Source organism: Lepus europaeus, chromosome 6 (assembly GCF_033115175.1).
Source record: "Lepus europaeus isolate LE1 chromosome 6, mLepTim1.pri, whole genome shotgun sequence".
NCBI classification, from domain to species: Eukaryota; Metazoa; Chordata; class Mammalia; order Lagomorpha; family Leporidae; genus Lepus; species Lepus europaeus.
The window spans coordinates 75,529,375-75,543,091 of record NC_084832.1 but is presented as its reverse complement, the minus strand read 5'-3'; the positions used below and the strand labels follow the sequence as shown (position 1 = coordinate 75,543,091).

The 13,717-nt window shown below is 39.3% G+C and overlaps 1 protein-coding gene across 2 annotated transcripts in view; it reads left to right on the top strand.

Annotated features, from left to right (window-relative positions):
• Positions 1–13,717, top strand: part of FRY (FRY microtubule binding protein) — a 512,138-nt gene that overhangs the window by 368,038 nt on the left and 130,383 nt on the right. For both annotated transcript variants that reach the window (XM_062194404.1, XM_062194403.1), the window contains 9 exons: positions 38–124; positions 2,345–2,604; positions 3,029–3,218; positions 3,827–3,951; positions 6,360–6,417; positions 7,918–8,009; positions 8,217–8,389; positions 10,040–10,200; positions 11,377–11,487. In XM_062194404.1, the coding sequence (XP_062050388.1) occupies positions 38–124; positions 2,345–2,604; positions 3,029–3,218; positions 3,827–3,951; positions 6,360–6,417; positions 7,918–8,009; positions 8,217–8,389; positions 10,040–10,200; positions 11,377–11,487 (1,257 nt within the window). The remainder of the gene's footprint in view (positions 1–37; positions 125–2,344; positions 2,605–3,028; positions 3,219–3,826; positions 3,952–6,359; positions 6,418–7,917; positions 8,010–8,216; positions 8,390–10,039; positions 10,201–11,376; positions 11,488–13,717) is intronic.

The following is a 13,717-nucleotide window of genomic DNA, read 5'->3' as shown; positions in this document are numbered from 1 at the left end:
TTTTCCCATGGAGAGTAATCGCCTGCCCTTTGTACAGGATGACGACAGGCCTATGATTGATGTCATGGATCAACTAAGCTCTTCCATTCTCGAAAGCTTTATTCACGTTGCAGTTTCGGATTCAGTAAGTACACATTGGATCCTGATTGCTAACAGTGCTTGTGTATAAGCTCTTGACCTGTCAGCAAAAGAGATTCAAAGAAACTTTAAAATGGGAGGAAGGGGGTTTTATGCCAGATGAGTAAACCAGCACAAATGTACTCAAGAAAACAAGTGTTAGCTCCAGAGACCTTCAGGTAAATTTCAAACACAATTTGAGCCTTCAGAATATAGACAATTTTTTTTTTCAAACTGCAATTTTGAGAATTGCTCAAGATGCTTAAAAATTGATTTGCCTTCTTTGGTGTATTTAACACTTCATAGGTACTTAAAACTAAAGACACTTCATGTTGTACCTAATGGGTGACTTCTGTTTATGTGGTGCTTTACAATTTACAAGGCGCTTTTGAATGGATCTCATCCGACCCTTAAGCGAGCGGAGGGGTCCCCAAGGCAGTCCCCAGTTCACAGAAGCAAAGTGTTAGTGCCCAGACTTGACCTTCTTTGGGTTATGAATCTCATTTCCTGGATAAGTGGAAGAGCATTGCAAGTGATCTTACTTATCTGACTTTTTACAAATGAAAGTACAGTAACAGAGCCTGGCTTCATTTCACGTGAAGAGAGGCAGGGCAGACCGGAGACTCCTTGCAGAATCCACGCTGCTAATACCTGATGCAGAGGCTTGTCAGACACAGGGGGCTTTCCAAAGTCCAGGAAAACATGCGTGATGAGAAGAACGATGCTTGGATTTCAAACAGCATCAGAACCAAAATGAATTTTGAATTCTATTTTTCCGTGAACGTCTTGAAGTGCCCTCCTAATTTAAATGAACGTGAAACCTGGCAACATGTGTGAGCTTTTCTTGACCTTTTCTACCTGAAATTGAAAACAGATGCCTATTTCTAGTGGCCTTGTTCTTCCTTATAGCCATCTTCACAACAACAGTTGCCTACAGTATTCACCAGGCACAACAGACCTTAAGAGTGAGAGTGAATAGCTTGGAAAATGGTCGCTTTTATTTGTTTTACGTGCATATCATACTGTCCTACAGACGACACTAGTAGATGCTGTTCCTGTGACTTCATCCTATGTTTAGCCAGGATCAAAATCTTAAGCCGGGGGTAACTAGGTCAGCAATATTGTCATTAGAAAGATGCACAAGAAGGGGAGTGGAGGAACGGGGGAAACAGGGCCTGACTTGTGCCAGGTGTGTTTACATCTGTAATCTCCTATGATTTACTGAAAGATTAGGTAAGAGCACCATCATAATTCCCAAGCCATAAATTAAGTTGAGATCGCAGAGTGCAGTCATTTTCCCAGGACACAGGCTTTGGACAGAGCTTGTGTTGGAAATTCACGACTAGGCTGATGCTCACTGCCCGCTGCCCACGGAAGCCACTATTGTAACACTCTGCCCCGTGGGAACTCATTGACCCAGCAGATAAAAGGGTCACATGAAATGCCCAACAAACTTTAAAGGCCATTTCCGCCCCTGGTACAATAGCGGGACCATTTGAAAATGAGTGTATCCTAAACTTTACTATCTAGACTTAAAAGAGAATGAAATATAAAAGCTTATCTTATCTATGTCTTACCTATCTATACAACAAAAGCACGTAGATATAGATATTTATCTGTCAAGAGGTTTTGAACAATATTTTTTGAAATGTATATATATTTTGGCCTGACCACGTAGGGCAAATAAGTAGGCTTCTTAGCTAAGAAATCACCAGTTGCATTCCTAAAAGGCGTTGTGTTCAGCCATCTCTCTGAATCAAGGGTAAGCTTCTCAGTCTGAGTAAAGACAAGGAAAATCACAACTAAAAGTGTACGTTAATTACAAGGATTAAAATACACCCATGAATTTCAGAGATGAATAACTTCTCAGAATTTTTTAATGATAAAGCCATGATTAACTTTAAATGAACTAATTTCAGGTATTTTTCTCAACAAACATGTGCTGAGCCACTTCTGTGTACTAAAGCACAGCACTGTGTGACATTAAAACTGTCACCATATGACCACAGCCCTTAGACTTTGCACTCACGCTGCTTACCATCTAGCAGAAGAAACTGATGACTCTGCAGCAGGGCTGTGTGTATGCCAGGTGCAGCATAGGTGGTTCAGGTGCCAAGCCAGCCCTTCGCAGAGGTGGTCGGGAGAAACCCTGTAGAAGAAGGGGCCCCGGTGAGAACAGGTGACTTCAGGTGAGCTTTCATTCATGGTCTCCCTCCTGTTCCTGCAGGCCACATTACCCTTGACCCACAACGTGGATCTGCAGTGGTTGGTGGAGTGGAACGCGGTCCTGGTCAATAGCCATTACGATGTCAAGAGCCCTTCCCACGTCTGGATTTTTGCACAGTCTGTCAAAGACCCGTGGGTGCTCTGCCTCTTCAGCTTCCTGCGGCAGGAGAACCTGCCCAAGCATTGCCCCACGGCCCTCAGCTACGCGTGGCCTTATGCCTTCACTCGGCTCCAGTCGGTGATGCCACTGGTGGACCCCAAGTAAGGGATCCCTGTGCCCTCCTCTGTTTTGCTTGTTTTATGGTTTGCCCTCTTAAGTTTTCATTCTGTCTAAATGATTGGGATGCTATAATAATCCCCAGTTTCTGAACTTCCCACTATAGAATTCTTAACATGAATAGAAGAACCACAAGTTTTCGTTTAGAGCTAGAGTTTTCTTTTTTTGTCTTAATAATCAATGCGATTATCTAAGTATGGACTCTCCTTGAACTCTTCATGGTTAAAGGAATCTTAAAGCTCACCAGTTCCCCTACTCAGCTGCCCTTGCAGTGCAGACGGTCCCTAGACAATGCCTTTGATGGACAGTTGTCTCCACTTGAGCACCTCCTGTGATCTTCATTTAATAAGTGATATTTCAAACCTAGAACTTCATTTCACCCTTGTTTTTTGACTCCCTGCTTTCTAGTAGCCCCATTAACGCCAAGAAAACCAGCACTGCCAGCAGCGGAGACAACTATGTTACCCTGTGGAGAAACTACCTGATTCTGTGTTTTGGAGTTGCAAAACCTAGCATCATGAGCCCAGGACACTTAAGGGCTTCCACTCCGGAAATAATGGCAACCACCCCTGATGGTACAGTGAGCTACGATAACAAGGTGACATGACATGCTTCCGAAGAATTCTTCTGTAAGGTTTTTTTTTAGCTTGTTTGTCTAGAGTTCCCAGTGCAACATTGCACTGTGCCTGCCATCTGGAGTATTGTGGGATCAGATTTTCATCCTACACATTCCTAAATTCCATCGGGTGTTTATGTGAATAATTTATGACTCGTCCCCAACAAGTGGGAACCAAAGAGAAAACGAAGTTGAGAAACTTGCTTAGGACCGAGTGACTTGTGTTTACCAGTTCACTGAGTTGCATTTGTGTCTGACATGTCATTTCTCTCACCAAGAATTCCACCTGTAAACCATGCGCTGGTTATTTTGTTAAAGGTGATTTTGTAAACTGAGCTGGTTTTTCTACAGAAGGGAGAGGACTACTATAAAGTATATTTTCTTTAGAATTTGTGTCCCAGATGAGAAATACATTTGTTGTATTGCATTTATGAGGTTTTTTTTTTTTCCTTCTTTTTTTTCCTGAAATGATGGCAGTGCCTTGGGATGTGGTTCAGTATTTTGGAACTGTTGTGTGGAATCCTTGTGTGACTAAGAGAACCGCCAGTTACCCTGTTACCTCTTTTTCACTTTTCATCTACTCGTTTCAGGCCATAGGCACCCCATCGGTGGGAGTTCTCCTAAAGCAGCTGGTGCCTTTGATGAGACTAGAGAGCATTGAGATCACAGAATCCTTAGTCTTAGGATTTGGGAGAACAAATTGCCTTGTTTTCAGGTACAGTAGTCTTCATGAGTTCTAAATTCATGCATGCTGCTGCTGTCATGGTTCGTTTTTGTGAATCCGGTTGAGTTTGCATGTTGGTGTTTGCCAGGACGGTTGATACGCACGGCGTGGTTCCCTTTGTCTTCTTTGGTTGACGTACATGTATCAGGCATTCCTTGCAACCGCCTCACATTTTGCTGTCAGTTATTGCAACTTGAATTCTGCCTCCTAGATGTTATTTAACCTGTGGGCTTTGTTTAGGATTACTATAAGTGAAGATAATTCTGTGTCAGTCCCCAGTTAGGCTACTCAGAAGCTATGATATCTAAATAATAGCCTAGTAACCGCATCTAAAAAATAATAGTAACCTTCTCTGCTCATCAGGCATTTACACAACACTCTCAAGGTGTAAGCATTGACAGAACCCTTTGCAGTATATTCTGCAAATTATGTTGGTTTTGGTGTAGTCAATTATTCCTGTAAGGCCCTTTCTTTTCTTTAATAGGAGGAGACTTCCAAAGGTTTGTGAAATATATTATTATTAAATATATATTTAAATATTAAATATATTAAATATAAGTTTAGGGGCCGGAGCTGTGGAGTAGCAGGGAAAGCTGCTGCCTGCAGTGCCAGCATCCCATATGGGCGCCGGTTCGAGACTCGTCTGCTCCACTTCCGATCCAGTTCTCTGCTATGGCTTGGGAAAGCAGTAGAAGATGGCCCAAGTGCTTGGGCCCCAGGACCCGCATGGGAGACCCAGAAGAAGCTCCTGGCTCCTGGCTTCAAAACGGTCAGCTCTGGCCTTTGCGGCCAATTGGCGGGGTGAACCAGCAGATGGAAGACCAGTCTCTCTCCTCTCTCTCTCTCTCTCTCTCTCTCTCTCTCTCTCTCTCTTTCTCCTTCTCTTTCTCCTTCTCTCTGTGTGTAACTCTGACTTTCAAATAGATAAATACATCTTTAAAAATAAAAAGATGTTTGTTTTTGTGCAAACATTTTTGGAATCCATGCGTAGTTTTATTCATGCTATCCACTTTCATGAACTTTTGGAAGACCTCTTCTATGTGAATTTCAAACATTTTTGCACCAAAATAAAATTATTTTAATTCCATTTGCTAACCTTCTGAAGTCCCCTCATACAGTCAGCATACCTGGATTTCTGGGCCTTACATCTGCACAATAATTCCATCTATAGCAATATCAAAGCTTTTTTTTAAAAAGATTTATTTATTTTTTGAAAGGCAGAGTTACAGAGATGCACAGGTGGAGAGACTGGGGCGGGGAGGGATGTTCCATCTGCTGGTTCCACTCCATAATGGTCGCAACGGCCAGTGCTGTGCCAATCCGGAGCCAGGAGCCAGGAGCTTCTTCCCAGTCTTCCAAACGGGTGCAAGGGCCCAAGCACCTGGACCATCTTCCACTGCTTTCCCAGGCCATAGCAGAGAGCTGGATCAGAAGTGAAGCTTATATCTGTACTGGAGAAGTCAGGGGAAAAAAAATAGGATTTGTATCTCTGTAAAATACATGGAGTTTATCTTCCTGTCCTTAGATTTTCCTGGAGTATGTAATATAATAAAACAAGGTGCCCTGCGAGAAACATCACAGATTGTAGACAAAATGCATAGATACTAGCATGGCATCAGCCCAGATCTCCTACTTTGTTCTGTTTTGACATAGCAATTTAGAAGTTATTTCCTAAAGAAAGGAACTGATTAGATTAGTAAGTATTACTTGAGATGGAGATCATGGGGATGGGTGAAGTGTGTGTATTCAACATAAGCTGCCTATCAATGTGGTCTAAACTTAGATGTGTACCACCTAAGAGAAAAAGGTTTTGATGAGAACCTCAGGATTTTAATACTTGCCATAATTTATATTTATTATAGAGCTCAAATAGAGAAATTGAACTCTGAAATCCAAAAAGACTCCATTTTAAAAATCAGCTGTAAATCAGTCTCCTGAACTCAAATCTCAAAGGCAGTGCCAGAGTAATTGCACCTGTCTCTTTTCTTCCACTGAGACTAAAAAATTCTTGGGTGCAGGGACTCAGTTGTATTTATTTTTAGTTCCATAGTTTGTACTAAAATACTTTGAAATTTAGAAGTACTTGGAAAATAGTATTTGATTGTTCAGGTAGGGGTTTTTGCCATTGAGATTTCCAGATCATTTAAATAAGATCAAGTCATCCGATAGGAATTGAACCAAAATTATAGCTCAAGAAGTGGGACTAAGACCAGCAATTTGGAATATGGGCCAATACATGTTTCCAGTTCATCACCTGGTAGGGAAATGGAGAAGTTAGGGGAGATTTTGTTGTCAGAAGCAAACTGAAAAAAAATCAAGTGATGTGGACTGGATATATTTGTTGACAAGTTAATTTTCAGTAACAATGAATACCAAATGTTGGGCTTTTTCCTTCATAGAGAATTGGTGGAAGAACTTCATCCATTAATGAAAGAAGCTCTGGAACGAAGACCAGAGGTGAGATTTTGAACTTAAATAATTAAGACTTGGTTTATTTGGACAATGATGTGAATTTACATCAAACTGAATGGCTCCCCTAAAGAATATAAGCATCCCAACATGCTTTTAACAATGAATTTTGATACTTCAATGTCATTTTCATTATTCAAGTATTTAATATAATTTGGTTCGTATTTTAAAGGATTTTAAATTAATATTTATTTATTTATTTGAAAGGCATAGTTACAAAGAGAGAGACTCTAGTTCTATGGTTCACTTTCCAAATGGTCACGACAACTAGGGCTGGGCCAGGCCAAATCCACAAGCCTGGAACTTTATCTGAGACTCCCCTATCATTGGCAGTCTTCCACTGCTTTTCCCAGACCATCAGCAGGGAGCTGGATCCTGAGTGGAGCAGCCAGAACTTGAACCAGAGCCCATATGGGATGTCAGTGTCCTAGGCAGCATCTGAACCTGCACCACAATGCTGGCCCCTTAAAGGATTTTTGTGTCCTAAACATAAATTCAAAACAACTTAAGCTGTTGTGTGTATGTTATAGACTTTTGCAAAAAGTTTGCATTAAAAATAATTGTAGTTTTAATTTTTTTGTTAATAAGCAATCAGATGCCCAAGAATATTATTTGTCTCCTCTGGCATGTAACATTATTTTCTCTGAAATGAATCCACTTCTAATGTACCAGCATTAAAAAACAAAAAAGTATAATGTACCAGAATAAGAAATAAATAAAAATGAAACTAAGAAGCTCCTCCTATAGTAGATTTGATAAAGAAATAACAGAAATTGAGCCAATGAAATAAAAACAGAGTTACCTCTGTGAGCACAGCTGGTGGAATTATTGGTGTCCCCTTCCACAAGTTTCAGGTGCCCTGGCCTTTGCACGGCTGCTGGGGGCACCTGGAAAGGGAGGTTCCTTGGTGCTCCACATTCCAGCCTCATGGCATCTATCTGTCCCAACCTGCTGATGACCTGTTGCTCCTATAGTCCATAATAGCAAGCACTTTCTCAAATGATTAAGTAGAAAGAACGTGCATTTTGCCTTTTTTTTAAAATGATGTTCCTTTTTTAAAAACATTATTTGAGAGGTAGAGTTACAAAGAGAGAGAGAGACACACACAGGGAGAGAAGTCCTCCATCCACTGGTCCACCCCCCAAATGGCCGCAACAGTAGGAGCTGGGCCGATCCGAAGCCAGGAGCCTTTTCTGGGTCTCCCACATGGCTGCAGGGTCCCAAGCACCTGGGCCATCCTCCACTGCTTTTCCCGGCCATTAGCAGGGAAGTGGATCTGAAAAGGAGCTGCCAGTGCCCATAGGAGATGTCAGCACTGCAGGAGGAAACTTAACCTACTATGCCATAGCACCAGCTTTTTGTGCTTAGAAAATTTGCCTTTTGTGCTTAGCAAATTGAAATTGACTTGATTATGCCTCTCTTTAATACACATTCCTAAAGCAAGGCTAATCCTGTTTTTTCCATATTCTTTTACCTCTCTCTCTGCAGAACAAGAAACGCCGAGAACGACGAGACTTACTGAGGCTACAACTACTTCGAATTTTTGAACTTCTGGCTGATGCTGGTGTAATAAGTGACAGGTGGGCCACAGCTCTACCAAACTGGTCTCTCTCTTCTTTTTAAAATATATTACCCTAAACTCGGGAAAGTAAACAAAACATGCTCTCTTTCCTTTTTCTTATACTGTTTACTCTGCAGTCCAGTTTAGGAACAGATTTTAGTATGTGCGTTCAGACCACGCATCTCGTGGTCTGACCATCTAAAACTTTCCATTTCCTTTATTTCAGCACAAACGGAGCCTTAGAACGGGATACGCTAGCCCTGGGAGCTTTGTTCTTAGAATATGTGGACTTGACCCGCATGCTGTTAGAAGCTGAAAATGACAAAGAAGTTGAAATTCTTAAAGATATCCGGGCACATTTCAGTGCCATGGTCGCCAACTTGATCCAGTGTGTCCCAGGTAGGGTGCTGGATCGTTGCAAATCACTTTTCACCTTCGAAAAACATTCATGTTCTCTAGACTGTGCCTTGCTCCTTGATTCAACTGGCCTACGTGCAAATCTAGGACAAGATCTTAGATTTATTTAGAGATATTTGGAAATACACGTGAGAACAGATTGTTATAACTCAGCACAGAGTTGGAAAGGGAGCAGTGGGAATTCAATTTGACTTTGTGCATGTCATTCCTACTCTATTTAATTTCCATTGAAAATGAACTTGTGTGATTTCCATAGAAAAGGAGTAATTTAGAAGGCACATTCATGGAGACTTCATTTTTTCCCACTATCTTTGTGCTAACCTGTACACATGTAATATCAGCAATATCCTTGCTCTCTGACTCACTAAATAGAATTTTTAAGTGATTTTAATTTTAAGTAAATTTTTTGTAAGTAAAAAAGTAAAAATGAAACAAAATAATTAAAGTAAAATTTTAAGTAAATTTTACACTTGATTATTACATTATTGAGAGAATTATTCACAGAGCAAGTGGATGTGAAACATTTTCATTCTGATAGAATCAGAAAATAAAACAGCTGGTTAGTTGGTGTAAAAATTAATTGAAGGATTTTTAGTATAATTCCAAAAAGCTTTCAACTCAGTTAATGTTTCTACTTTTCGTGATGTTGATGTTAAAAATCTTAATGATCCTCTTCATCTTTGAGGACCCCAAATAGAGATTTAAATTAACTTTTCCAGTTGAAGTGCATTTGTTTGAAATTCATACTCTATACTATATGTCACAACTCTTCCTAAAAACAGGCAGTAGCAGTCAAGAAAACTTATACGTAAGCAGCTGCCAGCAGGAAGTGTTGCAGTTTCTGAGATATTAATTAGAGAACAGTGTCTTTGGTCCCATTTTTGATCGCTACTTCCTTCTGAGTCTAGGTGCTACTGACTGCTGTGGGAGGAGGAGAGCACACACTTAGAAAATTCAGCTTAACGTTTTAAATATGTTTCATTACCTAAAGAAAAATAGAATTAGGAAACCGAATTAACCCTTTCCCCCAGACTTAGAACCTGGTACAAAAGTGCTTCAAAAAGTTCATGGAGAGGTGGGTGTTTAGCCTAGCAGTTAAGACCCTGGGTCCGACACCTGTGTACCACATGGAGTACTAATTTTGATCCCCAGCTCTGCCTCTTGACTCCAGCTACGTGCTAACGCAGACCCTGGGAAGCAGTGTTGATGGCTCAAGTGGTTGGGTTCCTGCCATTTCTGTGGGAGACCTGGACTGAGCTCCTGGCTCCCAGCTTTAGCCTAAGGCTCAGCCCTGGCCAATGTGGACATTTGGGGGTTAAACCAGAGGATGGGAGCCAGATTCTCTCTCTTTCTCTCTGTGTGTGTATTTGTGTGTATGTCTGCCTCTCAAATTAAAAAGAAGTTCAGGGAAAACTGAAATTAAAACATAACTTTTGATTGTAGAAAATTTTGAAATCCATGGATACTCCATGAACTTTTAAAGACTCCCTCATATGCAAAGATTTCAATTTTCTTGCACCAAAATAAATTTATTTCCTAACTCCATTTTTGCCACACTTTCGGAAGCCCCATTGTGGAGCAGTGATACAGATCTCAGTGTGGGAGACTCTAACTCCGCGTTTTTCTCCCTAGTTCACCACCGAAGGTTTCTCTTCCCGCAGCAAAGCCTGCGGCACCACCTTTTCATCTTGTTCAGCCAGTGGGCAGGACCCTTCAGCATTATGTTCACTCCTCTGGATCGCTACAGTGACAGAAATCATCAGATTACAAGATACCAGTACTGTGCGTTAAAAGTAGGTGACATTTTCCTCACTGAGTTTTGTCAGATCAATGGTCTGTTTCCTCAAATTAGCAACCATACCTTAAATATAAGGCTAAAATAAATAGCATAATATTATTGATGTGATAAAATATAACTGCAAATGCAAAAGTATCAAATAGGCATACTTACAAAAATAAACGCATTCACTGAGTTCGGAATTTACATATAAACATAGATATTTGTAAACATGTAAATATGAGTATTCCAGTTCTGGTCACAATTTCAAAATGGAAAACTTTGGCAAATTCCCACTTTTATCCATTGTTTCTACTATTTGGGAACCTTGAGATTTTTCTGATTTACCCTTTAAAAGCTGTCTTACAAATACATTTGCAGCCTAAAACGGAAAGGTGGCACTCAAGTTCAAAATCTACCAAGAGCTGTGTGCCCTTTCCAGTCTCCTCCTCTCCCCCAGTCCTGCCATCACCAGTAATAAAATTTCCATACAACGAGGACTGATCAAAGTCTTCACAGCATGACTCCTTACGGCTCCATTTATTTTAGAAAATTAACTTTATATCAGTTCTGTTATTTGTTCTACAAGTTAGTGACTCTCAGTTGACCTTTGCCCCAGTGAGCTAATTTATGCGATGGTCCTCACAGTCTATTAGACCCGGTGAGTGACATCAATCAAGATCCCCCTTTGACCTGTCTTCCCTTGATTCTTCTCCCCTCTGTAGAAGCTGAAGTTCACATTTTTCGTTTTCTATACCATTGGTAAAGGGTCATAATTATTTTTATATTTTCCATAGTTTGTCAACCCAGTATATTACTCAAATAGTGTTAAGCAAAATTTGAAAAAGCAGTATAAAAAGCAGTATCTCTTATAAGCAGAATGCACTCAAAATCACTGAAGAAAAATGTGTTTTAGATGTTGTGAAATGGTCATTTTGCTTTGATTGTTCATGCTTTCATCTAAAGATTTGTGATAGTCATAAAATTATACATCCGCAAAGTTATATTTATGGTTTTTAACACATAAAAAGAGCTGAATTTGGAATCTTTTATTTTTTATTAAATCTACTATTGAAATCTAGGAAAAATACTGCCTTTAGAAGTCTTTTATTTGTAAATCTAATAGTTCTGTTTTATAAAAACAAATTTGTCTAGATTTCATTTTCACATAATGTTGTGTTTGTATCCTCAGGCGATGTCGGCAGTATTGTGTTGCGGCCCTGTTTTTGACAATGTGGGCCTCTCTCCAGATGGCTACCTATATAAGTGGCTTGACAACATTCTCGCTTGTCAAGATTTACGAGTGAGTAGTAAGCAAAAGTACATAGTTCTTGAAAGTATTGTTCACAACACAATCTCTTCATGTATTAGCTACTCAAATTATTCACATTACAACTATGATACAGGATCAAAAACATGGTAACATTTACTAAAATTTATCATAAGTAGGGTTATCAAGCAAGTCTTCACAAAATTCAAATGAATTCTATATTCACAGTAACATTGAAGTAGTAGTGAAAAATGAAAAGATAATTTCAGTATTGTGGCACAACAGGTTAAGCTACTGCTTGCAACACCAGCAGCGCATATTATATGTGGGAAGGCCCTGGGTGATGACCCAACTGCTTGGGCCCCTGCCACCCATGTTTGAGACAAAGATGGAGTTCTTTGCTCCTGACTTTGGCCTGGGTCAGCCCTGGCTGTTTTGACCATTTGGTGAGTGAACTAGCTGATGGAAGATATTCATTTTCTCTCTCTCCCTTTCACTCCCTTTCGCTCCCTTTCCCTTTCTCTCTCTTTCAAATAAATAAATCTTAAAAAAAAAAACAAAAACAAACAAAAAAAAAACTTCCAGTTAACCACTGAGTCAAATAACTAATAGTGATGGAAACTGGAAAATACTTTAACTGAAGAATAATGAAAATACCAAACTGGGCTATAATAAACTCTTGCTTAGAATGAAATATGTAGACTTAAAAAAAATGCATGTATTAGAAAGAAAAAAGGCTCATAATCAATTGCCCTAATACCCACCCTAATAATATCATATCAGTAATAGGATATCAAACTCCTTAAAAAGTACAATGAATGAAATAATAGCAAAATAAGAACAGAAATTAATGAAAAATAGTTATACTGTTTAATAATCACTAAAGTCAAAAGTTTAATTTGTTAGAAGATTAATGTACAGGAAGAAGAGGAAAATCTGAATATTCATAGAAGTATTAGAGAAGAATCAGTAAAGAAAATAAGAAAGAAAGAAAACTAATACCAGATGGCTTTGCAGATAAATTCTGCCAAACATTTAAGGAACAGTTACATTGATTAAATAAAAATTATTAAAAAGAGAAAACAGATCAAGAGGAAATACATCCCAGTACATTTAATGAGACCAGCATAACCTTGACAGTAAAATTGGACACGTATGTAACAAGAAAAAAAATTAAAAGACAATTGCATTCATAAATTGAATTCAGTGATAGATATGTGTGTGTGTATAAATGGTGATTCATATAACCAAACTTTATTTAAGAACTGCAGGTTGGCTTAATGTTCAAATACAAACAGCTTTCAGTTCATTGCAAAAGTACAGTCAGCATTCTGTATCCACATCCACAAATTCAACCAATCATGGATCAGAAGTAGAAAAAAAGATTGTGTCTAAGTATAGACATGTACAGACTTCTTTCTTGTAATTATCTCCTTAAAATGTAGTCCAACAACTATTTTTGTTGCATTTACATTTTAATAAGCTGTATAATGTAGAGATTATGTAATCTAGAGATTACATTGGAAGATATACATAGGTTAGATGCAAGTACTATGTCATTTTTTTTTTTTTTTTTTGACAGGTAGAGTTTTAGACAGTGAGAGAGAGAGAGACATAGAGAAAGGTCTTCCCTCTGTTGGCTCACTCCCCAAATGGCCGCAATGGCCGGTGCTGTGCCGATCTGAAGCCAGGAGCCAGGAGCCTTGGGCCATCCTCCACTGCCCTCCCAGGCCACAGCAGAGAGCTGGACTGGAAGAGGAGCAATTGGGACTAGAACTGGCGCCCATATGGGGTGCCAGCGCTGCAGGCAGAGGATTAACCAAGTGAGCCTCAGCACCAGTTCCACTATGTCATTTTTTATAAGAGACCTGAGCGTACATGGATTTTGGTATCATGAAGGGTTGTGGGATTGTGGAACCAATCAAGGGATGACTATATATTGAAGTATCCTTTCTGAGATTAGAATGACCAAGGAAGCCCACTGTCAACACCACTATCAACATTATACTGTAGATCCTAGGCAGTGCATTAGGAAAGAAAAGATAAAAGGAGTGAAAAAAAATACTTATTCACAGATACACATTTGTATACGTGGGAAATCAAAAATAATCTGTTAAATGTTGGAATTAATAAGTGAATTTCGTAAGGTTGCTAGTTGAAAGTAAAAAAAATAAAATGTGTTTCTGTATGGCAGCAGTAAACAATTGGAAAAATAATTTTGTAATTATACAATGTATAGTAGCATCTTTTAACTAGGAATGAA